Source organism: Mus caroli, chromosome 6 (assembly GCF_900094665.2).
Source record: "Mus caroli chromosome 6, CAROLI_EIJ_v1.1, whole genome shotgun sequence".
In the NCBI taxonomy this organism is placed as follows: Eukaryota; Metazoa; Chordata; class Mammalia; order Rodentia; family Muridae; genus Mus; species Mus caroli.
Window position 1 is genome coordinate 126,353,292 of NC_034575.1, and position 15,729 is coordinate 126,369,020.

Sequence of the window (15,729 nt, forward strand, 5' to 3'; positions counted from 1 at the left end):
GATGACCCCTTCCCAGCACCACTGAAGGTCCTCTGAGTCTAAAGCATAATCAGAACTGGACTTTTTTTTTTCCCAGTATTTATCACAATCTGATTACTCACCTGTACCTTTGGGGAAGGAGGAGAGACTCTTCCTGTATCCAAAGGCAGAGAGCAAAGCATCATTCACTGGGCGTCCCGCAGCAGACCCCCTGAGAACATCCCAATCGATTTGATTTTAGTTTTTGATTTTACTCAAAAAGAAAGTGAAAGCTATTTAGGTGAAGTGATTTCTTTGGAGGTCACATAGCTGGCTAGGGTACGATTAGCTCTGAAAGGTCACCCCTGGTGTCCACTTCATATCCTTTCTTCTTACAGTATTCGGACTTGGTTTAACATTTTATAGCACACCAGGCACATTGTGATCACAAGCAATCCCATGCTTTATTAGCAGTCCCGATTTACAGCGCTGTTATTAACTACTACGCTGGGAAGACAACTAGCTGTGTGTTCCTATAGTTGTTAAGATAAGAAATGAGAAAATTGTCACGGTCTATGTCCAGCCTTACTCTGGAAGCAGAACAGTATAATCTATTATTTGTCATGTTTATGTGAGTGTGTTGCAATAACTGAATACCTGAGACCAGATCATTCATACAAAATGAAAAAAAATTATTTCTCATACTTCTGACTCAAGATCAAAGTGTTGACAAATTCATTGTTGAGGGGAGGGATGCATTCTCTAAGGGAGATACTGTACCATCATATAGTGGAAAGTGTGCTGTCAGGCCAATAAATCAATCTATCTATCATCTATCTATCTATCTATCTATCTATCTATCTATCTATCTATCTACCTATCTATCTATCACATACATATCTAGTTTACACAACTTACACACAGACACACACACACATAGACATGTATACACACACATATATGTATATATTCATATATATACATATAAATATGTATACACACACACACACACACACACACGAGTTATTGTACTCTCATCACTCTACCAAAGCTGCTCTACATGGGTAATGCCTGGCTAAAATAAGCACACTAAATACCACCTAGTGTAGAAACAGAGTTAGAGCAGACAGAGCCTATAAAAGACCACCAGAAACCACAGACTGTGAATTTGTCTTTGTTTCAAGCTGAAAGTTATTCATCCAATTATTATAATTTTAAGATGAGGAATAACGAAAACCATTTATTGAATAATGACTTGTTGAAAAGTTGGAGATAAAAATGTTTCTTTTTGCATTGGGTTGGGCATTGAAGGTCAAGGTATGTGAGGCACAGAGTGTAATGACATATTAAGAAGATATAAATGTTAAAACTTATAGAGTAGCTGTGGTAGTACACATTTGAAACTCCAGCATTCACAGGACTGAGCAGGTGGATCTCAAGTTCAAAATCAGCCTGGACTATGTAGATATATACTCTGTAAAAAAAAAAAAAAAAAAGGAAGGAAGGAGGGAAGATAGAAAAAGATCGGAAGGAATGAAAAAAGGAACAAAGGAGGAGGAGAGAGAGAGACAGAGAGAGGAAGAAACAGATGGGAAGAGAGGAAAATGTGAGGAGTGTATGAGGGGAGGAGAGAAATTACATATAAGGCAGGAAAATAGAGGGGATTCTAAGTTTATCAAAACCCAATAAAACAGTAACCAGAAGTATTTGTCCAGCTGCAGTTATTCAAGTAAATCCTCTCTAATTTTTTGACCACATATATTGACATCTGTACTATGCTCCTTAACCATTTATTTCAACAACAGCGAAATATTTTTTAAGCATGCTATGCTGTAGGGACATGCTTTGGACACAGATGTTCCTAATCTTTTAAACCCTATATCCTATGGAGAAAATTTGAGTGCTATAAATGTTGAAGCTAATATATCAAGGACCAAGAAGCCCAAGGAAGGTAATGGAGGTAGGTTGGTAATTTGAAATAGAGTACCCAGAGGGCTCCTCGTTCACTTAAGAGGTGATATGTGTGCAGCCTCGGTGAACAAGACAGAAGGCTCAGCAGCCATCTCAGACAGGATCATTTAAAGAGGGAAACCACAAACACTTTGAGTTGAAAAGTCAAAGATAGATGAGGCTGAAATACCATAGTGAGGCTAGCATCCGTCCTTGCTGGAGAAGTAGAGGGCAGTGGTACCTCAAAGAACAAAGGTACTTAGAGCACATGAGGTCTTAAAGGCAATTATAAGCGCTTTTTTGTTGTTATTTTGTTTTGCTTTTACTCTGAAACATGCTAAGAAGTCAATGAGAGCTTTTAGTAGAGACCTGATATGGCTGTATTTGAATTTAACAGAGCTAAGACTGAAACACATCGTAGAGGGACAGAGATAAAAATTAGGGACAACTCCCAAAATTAGTGCTGTGCCCAGATCAATGGATTACAGAAGTCCCTCAGCATGTTTCCTCAAATGTAACCATCTGCAATTTATCCTTCAGACTTGAGCTCAGCAGCTGGTATCCCATCTCAGTCCCTAGGACACATGTAAGTTGTCAGCATGCCAGGAAATAGAACACCCTGGACCACCCTTCCTATCATCACTCTGGTTCTCCTTGCTTCTTAGCCCACACAACTATGATTTCTCAGCTTCCTGATCTTGTAAGGAACTCTTGGTTTCAGCATCCAGATTTATTTTCTTTGATGATGATGATGATGATGATGGTTTCTTGAACTTATCTGTTCAATTCTGGGAACCCAATTAAAATGTTCACACCTTGGGCTTGAGAGGTAGCTCAGTAGCTGCTGTGGAAGCATGAGGATAATCCAATGTGGAATTATCATATCCACTTGGCAGCCATTTACAGTGTCCTCATCTCCCAGGGTTGGATGAAAGGGAGAGGCAGGTGGATACGGGACAGCTGTCCAGACAGCATAAGGAAACAGTGAAATCTAGTTCAGAGGAAGACCCAGTTTCAACAAAGAAGGTGATGGCAAGTGGTAATGGATGACCCTGGATGTGGACCTCTAGTCTCCAGACTTGCCCAGGGAAGTGAGTACACTCCTACACACATATGCACATGAGCTCACATGTGCACACACACAACATTCATGTCTTTCGAAATCCCATCCTATGCTTTAACTACTTGAGTCAATTAATCATACTTCTCTCATATTGATCACTATCTCCTCTATAGTTTTTTTTCAGATGTTGACAATTCAGAGTTGAATATTAAAAGATGAGAGCAAACTTCACAAAATGTATGTTTTTCTCAGAGATGTTTTGAAATCTTTAAGAACCCAAGTTTATGCTTCAATGAAAAACTGTCTAGCATACATTCCCTATCAGTATAGAATTCATCAACCTTTTGGAGGAGAAGGCAAGTTAGATCGTTACATATAGGCAGGTTCATTCAGAGGCCAAAGATACTTTAATAAGCAGTTTTTCAATTGAGATGAAAGTGACATAAACCCAATCATTTTCAAGAGAACAATTCAGTGGACTCAGCATAATTTCTGCCCACATATTGATTAGTCTGAGAAAGCTACAAACAAATCCCCAGCAATTTGGAAGTCCACACTGGAAATAAGGGTGGTATTAATGGACAATCTTAGAAGTTAACAAGACAGATCACACTGGGAAACAGTCATATTCCAGTCATATGTTTGTAAAGAAATGACTTAAGACTTGGTTGTTAACTGCAAGATAGTGTATCATAAAAAGATGAAATATGTTCTGTGTTCCAAAACATTAATCCTGACTGGGCACTTTTTAAATATTCACTATCAGATATGATTTATCTTTCCAACTACAGTATTTAAGGAGAATGCTTCCTGAAAGGGCAGCACCTTTGTCATACTGCTGGCCAGACAGCATAAGGAAACTGTGAAATCTAGATACCAGATTTGCTATCAGAAAAGGTGGGCAGACTCTTTGAGTTATCTAGTTGAGGAAGTAGCTTGGGTTACTACTTTTGGGTAATGGCCATCTTAATAATGATCATGTGGGTGAAAATAGAATCCCTATTTGTGGTGAAGATTCTCTTCCCTCATTTTTTCACTTCTCAATTTAGAAGTTCATTTTGCCTTCTCCCTGTGTCTGATGTACTGTAGATACTGAGCAAATCATGCAAACACAGTGTGTACTCTGGTAACAATATTTGATTAACATATATGTGTATGTCTTACTAGTTCATTTAATGATACTGATCTGTACATATGTTCAGTGCTGACTTCTTGGGGTTCAGTAGGCTTGATCCTAGAGAAAGCTTTCCCCCTCTTTAACTGCCTGTAGTTCTTCATGTGGGGAATAGGGCCTTATGAAACTCCCACACCCATACCATACCAACTGAGGTTGTCATTATGCAGGTCTTGTTTGCTGACTTGTATTGTTTTTATTTCCTAGATATACTTTCCCTGTCCTGTCTAGAAGACACCACAGTAAGTAGGCTGGTTCTCTGGCTTTTAAAGTCTTCAGTCTCACTCCTCTACAGTGTTTCCTGATAGTGTAGGGGTTTCATTGTGGTTGTGAAATTTGAGTCAGGGTACCTCAGGTTCACATATTCTCTGTATTTTTGAGCTGCCCTCACTCCATGTCTAGTCACTTCCTAACTGGAAGATAGCGTCGCCATCTTTGTGAAGATGACAAGTACAAAAGTCTCAGCTTCTTCATCCAAGTTCTCAGCTGAGGTCAAAGTCTCTTAGCATTCCAGCATTTTCTCTGGTTTTTAATATTCATCTGTTCTGTTCTGTTCTGTTGTTGTTGTTGGTAGTGGTGGTGGTGGTGGTTTGTGTGCATGTGTACACACACACACACACACACACACACACACACACACCATCTTTATATTCTCACATACATTTACAGTTCCTTCTCACAGATACTGTATGAAGAAGTATTGCAGATTTGGTTGTAGACCTCTGATCCATGAATCCATACACAATTGTGCAGTAAGCTGTCCTGGGGAGCTGTATTTCTGACTTGAAACCTGTTAGAAAGAAATACAGTGAGGTAATTAAAACAAACAGAGACCAGAGAGGTCTTTCATGGAGCTAGAAAGTTTAAGAACATTGGTAAAAATAGTCTGAGGCATTTAAATTATTTAAAAAGGAATCTTTAACTTAGAGTGTATTCATCTTCAAGTGGTAATAGACTTGTCTTTATAATTAAGGTAAGAAAATGATGGTTTTTCCCCACAGAAATGCTAGTATTATGAGTTGAATGAAATAAAGAGCCATGCCAATTAGTCACATTCAAGGATTATCATTGGGTCATAGTGCAAAAGTTACCACCTACTGAACTCTACCTTGAATGACTGCTTCTTCTTGACCCTGTGGTTGGTAGACTGAGAAAATCTGCTCTTGAACTGGCAGGGGTAAGATAAACTGCTTTGACTCAGACCTCAGGGAGAATTTCTACTAGTAATTTCTGAAAATTTCCCTGACATTCAAGTGGTTTGGGGGCAGAGATTAAGTTACTGCCACCCTGGAACATTTTAAAATGTTAAGCCCATTTTGTGAATTTACAAAGAATCATTGAGTTGCATGGTTACAATGGGAAAACAAATCAAGGTGAATAAATGCTGCTGAAGAGGAAGGAGTATGTTCTGTGGATTGTTAGTGAATGCATTTGGATTGAATTAGTAGAGGGGAGGCAGCTGAGCACTGCTGATGTAACACTGGGTGAGGGTGGGGGCGTGGGCTTTTCATTGCCACCACTATCCTCATGAAGCAAATGAGGCCTTACTCTATAAACTTCAAGTTGACCCAAAAAGCCCTAAACAGATCACAATGCAATGCTGATAATCAGCTGTCAAACACAATTAGGTATTTAAGAAAACAAACCAACTTGAATGATGCACAGGAGAAAAAACAGATTGCACGCAGAGTTAGCAGGTACAAACTTAAAAACAACTGTCCTGAGTGGACTCTAGGAGTTAATAGATAGTATTGAGAATACTGTAAGCAAAGTGAGCTGCAAGTGACAAAAACAAAACAAAACAGGCAAACCAGAGGAATTATGAGAAATAAACAAAAATCAAACCAGAAATCAGTAAAATACAAAGGAAGGGAGGGAGGGAGGAGAGGGGGGAAGAAGGAAGGAAAGTGACATCAAACAGGACGGTGCAACAATTCTAAATCCAAATGAATATTTTAATATGGCTTTAAAGTATCAAGTGAAACTCTTAAAGAAATATAGGAGGACCCATGTAGACGTTTTCAATACAAATTAAGAGGGAATTACCACCACATGAAGTACGTTCTCTGATCACAGAGGAGCTAAGCCTGAATTCTAAAGGATAAATAGGAGTGTGAGAAGCATGGGTATGTGTGAAAAGTGAGAAATTTATTTCTATGTCTTGGATCAAAGAGCAACTCACCATGGAAGTCAGAAAGCATGTGAACCAAATGACTCCCAAGCCAAAAAAGACTGGAGATGAGTTAAACATCCAACATAAGAATTTAGAGAAAGAATTCAGCTTGACAGAGAAATTGGGTGAAAGGTAATAATATATATGAGAATCAACACTAGCCAAAGTGATAAAAGAGGATAGAGAAACATTAGCAAAATTTAAAAACTTAAAATTTAATTAAATTGGACTATATATATTAACATTAATGGGAGATTCAGGGGTGCATGAATATACATTGAAAGGGGGATAAAATTTTATATTTACAAATATTAGTGAACAGATGAATAGACATTTCAAAGACTTCAGCACACAATTAGGAAGAAAGTTGTAAGTTCACAAATATAAGATAAAGTTGAAGTAATGACATAAGATGCCATTTTTCATCGGTTCTGTAAAAACTTATGCTAATGATTTTACCTTTATGCCCTTTACTTTACCATTGTAAAGGATAGTCACTCTATTCTCAGTTTTGGATAAAGAATGCAGCTATAAAAGAAGTACAGAGATTTGTCCAATGTCTCATGTACATAGAGTGGGCTAATCGTTACCTCAGACTTAGGTACGGCCTCAGAGTCCAAGGCTGCACTGAACAGCTCCTCACTGGGCCAGAAGAACCAGATGCCAAGGGAATCCCTTAGTCAGCACCAGGAGAGCATCCTATACAGCCTCCCTGAGAGCTGTTCTCTTCATCTCTATGTCTCTTTCTCCCTCTCCCTCCGCCACCATGACTCCATTTTCTCATAAGTGACCAGAGAAACAGGTTTTGTAACGGCATGGTAGGCTTCCACCTCTCCACGTCTGTACCCGAACTTACGAGTTGGGGGAGAATGCTGATCCATCCTCCCAGAACCACGGCCCTTCACTCTGATTGCGGAAAAGGCCTATCCAAAATGCATTAATATGGTGAGATGATGTTTGGCTTTCAATGAACTCCTGTAGTAAAACAAAAATACAAACGTACATCAGGGGGATCCTAAAACAATGCTATAGGCATCCAGGACGGAATGAATCCTTTTACAGAAGGACGTTCGCGTAAGGTAACAATCTAGAGAGGACTGTCAATCACTGACTAACGTTGAATGTCTAGAGAGGTGTTTTAGAGTCATTTTCAATTTTTCCATCAAGAATAGATTCATTAATAAAGATGTGAGCTAGGGAGATGGCTCAGTGGGTAAAAATGCTTGCTGCAAACACATGAGGACCTGGATTTGAGTTCCCAATATCTATGTTAAAATGCCAGGTGCATCCATACATGCCTTTAACTCCTGTATGGTAGGGGTTGAAGACAGGAGAGTCCTGGAGTTGGGTGGTTGTAAGCCTATCTCTCTAGGTTCAGTGTGCAAACATACATGCATGCATGCATACATACATACATACACACACACTCTCTCTCTCTCTCTCTCACACACACACACACACACAGAGAGAGAGAGAGAGAGAGAGAGAGAGAGAGAGAGAGAGAGAGAGAGAGAGAGAGAGAGAGAGAGAGAGAGAGAGAGAGAGAAGCTCTCACACAAACTAAAGGGGGGAAATAAGCTTATATTATCAATATTCTACCTTAATCAACAAACTACACAAAATCCAGCATTGTCCAGCTCCCAAGCAGCTTCGTGGGAAATGGGCCATTTGTTTTTTGTACAAGTAGCAAACATAAACTCATAATAGCTTTACCAAGGAAAATAATGCTGTAGAAGAGACCCAGAGCCTGGCAGGTGTCAGGTAAGCTCTCTTTCACAGATCTACATCCCCAGCCCTGCACTGCATGTTTTATGGTTAAAATAATCCAGGAGTCTTGATTTGGTCACACAAATAGAATGATTCTTTGCCAATCACAGGTTGATATCAAAGGCCAGGTGAATTTCTAATGGGATCCTCTTCCTTGTCTGTATTCCTGCTTTCATTAACTTTCACAGGAACTGCAGCTATTGGATACGGAGTTACAGATGGATAAAAACAGAGTAGTGAAGACAGAATAGAGTGTGCAGATTGGAACTGTATTGAGGGATGCTTTCTGTAGTTCTCACCCACTTTTCCTTCAACATGTATTGTAAGTTCTCCTGATTCTGTACAATTTCTTGTTAATAGGGGTGCTTTTAAACTTTCAACTTATTTGTTATTTTATCTGATGTTTGACTTTTCACAACTGTTGCTTTTCTTTTCAACTGTATATAGAAGGGTTACTTTTTAATCCTCTTTGTCACTTAGAAGGAATTTCTTGTCTGGGTCTGTCTGAGCTAAGATGGAAAGTATGTATCAAAATTAAACAACAACAATAACACAAAACAAAAAATCAAATAAAACCACCTTTTTGCCTCCCTCAGTATTTTAACAAGACCAAACAATTCATAAATGTTGATTGTCATTGCTGATCTTTCTTGATATTAAAGTAACAAATGGGCAGTTTTTCTCCTATACTTCAAATTAGAAAATTGAAGTACATATATACAAGCATGAAGAGCCCTTACCACAACATTTGAACAATCATAAAGTTTGTTTTAACGTATTTACTTTAACGTTTTCTGTTTCGTTCCTTTTTGCATGTGTGTTGTGTGGCATGCCACAGTGCTCATGTGGAGGTCAGAGGGCAATTTGTGGGAGTCAGTTTTCCCCCTTCTATTATGTGGGTTCTAGAAACAAATTCAGGTCAAGCTTAGTGCCAAGTGCTATTTGGCAAGCTCCAAAATTGCTTATTTTAAAGTAAAATGTGAATCCTTTTCAAATCAATTAATAAAAAATAAAGCCATGCATTATGTACTGTACTGCATAATTTTGCAGTTACACCGAATGATGATATGAACATTGTTAGTGCAAGAATCTCTCTAGCCCTGATGAATATAGACCACAGGTAATTATAGAAGTATGTCCTTACAAATTCTTTTGAGTTGTCTATCTTCAGTAGATGAGCACCTAGCTGGGAACAGTGTCTCTTACTTCCATACCAGGAATTTCCTGAGAAGCTAAATAGGTAACAGCTCTTTCCATGCATGATCCAATTAGGATGGCAAGGCTGAGAAAAAACTCCTGGAAAGAAAATTAATATTGTGAAATTCATAGTATAACAATAATTCTCTTAGTGCATTTTCATGAGTACCTAGTAATAAATTTTCATTAATATATTTCTTTAACACATCTTTAATTTTTAACACAAATTAGATGATAACTTTACAGAATATATTAAAAGTCTCTTTGCTCATTTAAAAAATTTAAAGCAAAGGGACTAAAGAGATAGCTTAGTGTTTGAGACCACTGATTGCTCCTTCAGAGTACATAGGTTTGTTTCCCAGCACCCATATGACACTTCACAAACATCTATAACTGCAGTTTCAGGTCACTGGTACCCTCTTCTGGACTCTGAGGGTGCCAGGCATGCAAATGGTACACTTAGGCAAACATGCAAGCAAAACACATATAAAATTTAAAATTTAAAATCAGTTGAGTTTGTGTAATGTTTTAACTAGAGTTATTTCTTCCATTACTTCAAGCTTAGGCCTAGATTCCCTTTCTTTTTTGATTCTCTGTAAAAACAAATACCACTCAAAACCAATGGCTACAAACAGGAGTTCTACTTGACTTAATTTATCCTATGAAGAGGCATAAAGGTAATTATTTATATTTCAAATAAATATACATAATTTTGCATTTTGTTAGCTGAAGACAGTGGGGAGGGAAGTCCAGAGGTGGACTGCTGAAGGAAAAGCATTGTCAGTCAGTTATGATTCAATCAGAAACACAGGCTGGACATAGAAAAAAGTTATGAAATCAATTGAATGCTATGATTGAATGCGTTTAACCAGAGTTTTCAGTGAGTTATTAGGTCCATTTCTTCTGTATATTATTAGCATTCACAGTCTTCAGTGTCCCTTCTTCACTTCTCCCCTACATTCCTTTTCCCTCACATCTATCTTATTCTAACATCACTGTAAAAATATCAGTTCCATAAGGACACTGAACACTACTACCCCTTCGTTTGCATCAAATTATATCATAACTTGTAGATTTCGGCACGCAGCCAGAGATAAGAGCAGTTACTGCTCCTTTTAGTAAGTGAAAGAGCTGTGGATTTGTGATGCCACTTTACCAGCTGTCTGGCAGGGTATGTTATGCTAAGCGACTTCTGTTAGGTCTGCTTGCCTTGAATTCCCTGTTAGTAGATGTAAACATATTCCCCACCCCAGGCCTCAGCACCAGGAAATGAACCTCTGGAATCCGGGCTCCCATTGCTCCTTTCGTGCTGCCCTTGCCTGTAGTTTGGGATGCCTTGGAGGGAGCCACCTTCTCATCTAAAGATGATTCTGTGGGCTTGTGGTTCTCTTTATTTCTTGATGGAAAGTTGTCTTTCTCCTCTGGATTTCTCCCTGAATTGTGTCTCCAAAATGCTTCATACGTCACGAACAGCAACAGTGACAGAAAAAGAAAGTCATTCTGCTGTGTTTGAGAACGGAAAAGCCAGCACTCTTATTTTATGGATGTATATAGGGGATGCCTATGGTTATTTATAAATAAACTATGTTGCTGATAAAAAGACAGAGTCAGATGGGTCACAGATAGAGGATATATTAAATATATGGAAAGGACTATGAAGCTGGTCGCAAATAGAAAATGGCATGGATCTAACAATTGTAAACCATTTTAAATACTAATAATTTAATGAAATAATACTTTTTGCTTTCCTCTATTATTTAAAAATGCCAGCTAGCTCTTTGAGAATTACCCAGCATGTAATACATAGAATGTTTATGTACTCAGTAAAAATGTGACGAATTTTGAGTGATGAAAAATCTTTGAAGTTTACAACTCTATTGACACAGAATTCATGAAATACAGAAACCTAAAGAGAAATATTCAGTCTTCACAAAGCATCTGCTTAGTAATTTTTCAATGCCCCAGGCAGTACCTGGCAGAGTCAAATTTTTTTTTTTTTTACTAAAGATCATGTGTAAGAAGAAGCTGGAACACTCCTCCATTGTTGGTAGGATTGCAAGCTTGTACAACCACTCTGGAAATCAGTCTGGCAGTTCCTCAGAAAACTGGACATAGTACTACCAGAGGATCCAGCAATACATCTCCTGGGCATATATCCAGAAGATGTTACAACTGGTAAGAAGGACACATGCTCCACTATGTTCATAGCAGCCTTATTTATAATAGCCAGAAGCTGGAAAGAACCCAGATGCCCCTCAACAGAGGAATGGATACAGAAAATGTGGTACATTTACACAATGGAGTACTTCTCGGCTATTAAAAAGAATGAATTTATGAAATTCCTAGGCAAATGGATGGACCTGGAGGGCATCATCCTGAGTGAGGTAACCCAATCACAAAAGAACTCACACAATATGTACTCACTGATAAGTGGATATTAGCACAGAAACTTAGAATACCCAAGATATAAGATACAATTTGAAAACACATAAAACTCAAGAAGAACGAAGACCAAAGTGTGGACACTTTGCCCCTTCTTAGATCTGGGAACAAAACACCCATGGAAGGAGTTACAGAGACAAAGTTTGGAGCTGAGACAAAAGGATGGATCATCTAGAGACTGCCATATCTGGGGATCCATCCCATAATCAGCTTCCAAACGCTGACACCATTGCATACACTAGCAAGATTTTGCTGAAAGGACCCAGATATAACTGTCTCTTGTGAGACTATGCTGGGGCCAGCAAACACAGAAATGGATGCTCACAGTCCGCTATTGGATGAATCACAGGGCCCCCAATGGAGGAGCTAGAGAAAGTACCCAAGGAGCTAAAGGGATCTGCAACCCTATAGGTGGAACAACATTATGAACTAACCAGTACCCCCCGGAGCTCTTGACTCTAGCTGCATATATATCAGAAGATGGCCTAGTCGGCCATCAGTGGAAAGAGAGGCCCATTGGTCGTGCAAACTTTATATGCCTCAGTACAGGGGAATGCCAGGGCCAAGAAGTGGGAGTGGGAGTGTGGAGGAGTGGATGGGGGAGCGTGTGGGGGACTTTTGAGATAGCACTGGAAATGTAACTGAAATAAATACCTAATTAAAAAAAAGATAATTCCCATGTATCATGTCATGAGACATCCAAAAATTACACAAAACTCATTTAATACAGCTGTCTCCTAGGAAATATTAGGTTTCTTTTGACTCTGCAAGTTTCCCTCCACTAACTTTTACTTTCAGTTCTACTTTAAAAAGAAAATCACCTGTCTATGTAGAATAGTAGAGCAATATACTCGCGAATATATGTTTTACTAAGCAGATTTTCTATAATCCACCATTTCTTATAATCTCACCAATAACTAGGTTATAACTATGGAAGAGTCTCAATTCGCTTATAACTGAAACAGTAATTAATGAGGTTATGCATGCCAAGCCCTTGAGAGAGTTCTTGGCATCAATTAATTGCATAATCACTGTTTGCTACTGCATCAACCTCCCTCACCCATACTCACCTAGGGCACCCAGCACTGCAGCAACCACTACTGCCACAAAGCACAGGATTCCTAAACCCACTGCGATGGGCCGCCAAGGTGAAGATGGAGCCCGGCTTCCTGGAAAGTAAGAGAGATGAGAAAGAGAGTGAGGGAAAATGATGGAACTCTTTAACAGTTTAGCTCACTGAAATTGGGGTGGCTCTAAAGGGATCAGCAGACACTAGGCTCTAGTGACTTGAGAATCTAACACTGTAGTGTAAATCTCCATTTTCCTCCAACTTCAGGATGCTTCTTCCTCCATTGCTTCAGCCGTGGCATCATGGCCATACTATCTGTAACTCCTCCATTGTAGGCTCACAGGCTAGTCTGGACACTATCCAATCCCTGAAGTCCTACTTGGTCACAGAGCAAATATCTTTCTGTAGGAGAAACAGCACCAATGACTAAGGATAGCTTTTTCTTGTCATTTATATGGTGCATGTTTTAAAGAAGTTATTTTCTCTATGCCTTTGTTTTTATTTATTCATTTTTTATTTCCAAGTTTTGAAATTAGATCAATAGCACCTTAATACTGTTGCTGGGACTGAGTGCTTTAGTTTATGCAGCATACGCATATAAGCCATGCCCTTTCCCTCAATCAATTTTTAGACTATTTTCCAAGCAAATTTCACAAGAGAGGGATTGTGTAAGTGGTTATAAATAATTGCATAATGTGAACACCAAAAAAGCGGAAGAAAGCAAACTGATGTTAGAACCCGTCAGTCACCTCTTCGTTTAACAGTGAACTGATTTTTGTTTTAAGCTGATGATACCAACAACAGAAAGCCAAGTCATAGAGCTGCCCAATAGGTGACCCTGAAAGAGACTAAAACGCCCACTCTGTGTTAGGGCTTTAATGTCCTTTATTCTTGTCTTGTTTCCGCTTTAATATCTATTTCCTGATAATGAGACATTTTAAAGTAGCTTGTGCTTTCCATAGCTGACATACTAACATCTCGTTTTATAAAATCCAAATTAATCTCTTACCTAAAGAGCATAGCAGATTTGGGATTTACACCCCATGACTCCTGGCTTCTCTTTGGGTTTAACCAAAGATACATTCATTTTTATTTCCCACACACTCCTCTATGGTTGCATCCCCATGACTTTAGCATACTGTGCTGTATGATTGTACAGGTTGTTCCTTTATCTGTTTCCTGGCCCCCTCACAAGTTGCTAAAATAAACAAGGAAAGAGCAACTCTACTAAAATTCTTTCATCTTTCTCTTTTACTCGTGTTACCAGTGCTACCTCTGACTGTAGAGTAGAGTAGTTCTGTTTTCTACCATAAACCAAAAGCAGTTTGTGGAAGTCGTTGATGACTTCCAGCAGTCTTTAAAACTATATATATATATATATACATATATATATATATATGTATATATATGTGTGTGTGTATATATATGTGTATATATATGTGTGTATACATATATACATATATACATATATACATATATACATATATACATATATACATATATACATATATATGTGGGTGTATACATGTATATATATATATATACAAACACATATCATATACATACCACATATACCAAATATATATCATCACACACACATATATGAAAATATATTTTTGTAGGCAGTTCTACAAATCAAGAGTCTCTCCAGGTCTCTACTTCTCTTATTTCAGTTAATGAGAACAAAGGTGCTGTTAGCAGAAAGAAAATGGATACCTTTCTCTGATCTCACGGGCCTTTTATGGATGCCTTGAGTGCTGAAGTCTAATTGAGTATATCCATCTTCATCCAGATTCTCTATATGAGAGTGATATTTCATTGCTTCACAGGGCCCTAGGTACGCAGAGCACTTGAATGTTCTTTACTAGTAAAATAACTGCCAGGATGAGGCTCACTAAGCCAAACCCTGAAACAGCCCTTCGCGAGGTTCATGGAGCACAGCTTAAGTAGTCAAGCCAGTGCCCAAAGCAGGAAATGAAAACGCGTTGGAGTAATTTCCCTTTTTGCCTCTAGATCCTGTTTCTGAGGCTGTAACTTCTGAAGAAAACTGTAATGCTGTATGATGCTTGTCTGTCGTTTTAGATCAACTGTATGACTGATCCATAGATTACAGTCTTAAAAGACGTTGGTTACACTCCCCATTGAAACTGACACGATTAATTGGTATGGCCTACATAAACTGTTAAGCAGTTTGGGTGTCTTGAATTTGACACTGGCTTGTTAGAACTCTGATTGCATCCTCGCATCCTTTCATGTGTTCATGCTATCCATTGTAGTAAATACTCTATAACTGCCTGGAGTTGGCAGCATTGGCAGGAAGGCTCTCCACACAGAAATTTATTGCCTGATGGAGGAATCACAGCTGAGCATCCAAAGTACATCACTCCAGCAACACAAAGCGAATGATTCTCTTGGAGGTTTATCATGGAGTAGAAATATATAGGCGCAAACATTTACTGGGAATGATTCTGCCTTAGGTACTTCACAGCACACCTGCGTTCTCATTCTGTCTCCCTCTCTAAGAATTACAATTTAGCACATATTAGCACTACTATTTTCAAATAAGGAGAAGAAGACATGGATTCTCAAAGATGGAAATTTCAAAACTAGAACAAGGGTCTAGAACAAAGTCTACTAAGTTTTTAAGACTTGGAATTACTTACTGTTGCACTGGCTTCATTCTTCTGGACTCTTATGATACATATAATAGACTGAAACATAAAGATAAATTCTCTCTCTCCCCTCTCTTGAAATTCTCAGATTAACAAAAAAATGATCAAATCAGTACAGTTTTGAAACAACCATCACTTGATTACTGCTGTAAGTCAACAAGGAGAACATCAAAGATATGAGAATAGACTTAGTTTAAGGATATGGTTGAATTGGAGAAGATTTACCATGAATGGAAGTCAGAGTCCACAAAACAAAATTTGAAG

The 15,729-nt window shown here is 38.5% G+C and overlaps 1 protein-coding gene across 2 annotated transcripts; it reads right to left on the reverse strand.

Annotated features, from left to right (window-relative positions):
* Positions 1–3,359: 3,359 nt before the first annotated feature.
* On the reverse strand, positions 3,360–14,713 carry Clec7a (C-type lectin domain containing 7A). 2 transcript variants are annotated; one of them, XM_021165512.2, is made up of 6 exons: positions 14,510–14,687; positions 12,795–12,893; positions 10,602–10,736; positions 9,230–9,381; positions 7,175–7,293; positions 3,360–4,935 (listed from the first exon to the last, which is right to left on the reverse strand). In XM_021165512.2, exons 1-6 carry the CDS (start codon positions 14,610–14,612, stop codon positions 4,809–4,811), a joined length of 735 nt encoding a protein of 244 aa, XP_021021171.1. In that variant the 5' UTR covers positions 14,613–14,687; the 3' UTR covers positions 3,360–4,808. The 2 variants fall into 2 exon arrangements, with proteins under 2 accessions (XP_021021171.1, XP_021021172.1); XM_021165513.2 differs by lacking the exon at positions 10,602–10,736 and having other exon boundaries at positions 14,510–14,713.
* Between the last annotated feature and the right edge of the window lie 1,016 nt (positions 14,714–15,729).

Excerpts from the sequence above, each read along its gene's own strand:
- Clec7a (XM_021165512.2), bottom strand. The coding sequence starts at position 14,612 with ATGAAATATCACTCTCATATAGAGAATCTGGATGAAGATGGATATACT. Across the intron at positions 10,737-12,794 it reads TGCAGTGCTGGGTGCCCTAG|CATTTTGGAGACACAATTCA; the intron begins GTGAGTATGGGT and ends TGACGTATGAAG. Across the intron at positions 4,936-7,174 it reads TCAGCATTCTCCCCCAACTC|GTTTCAAGTCAGAAATACAG; the intron begins GTAAGTTCGGGT and ends TCTTTCTAACAG.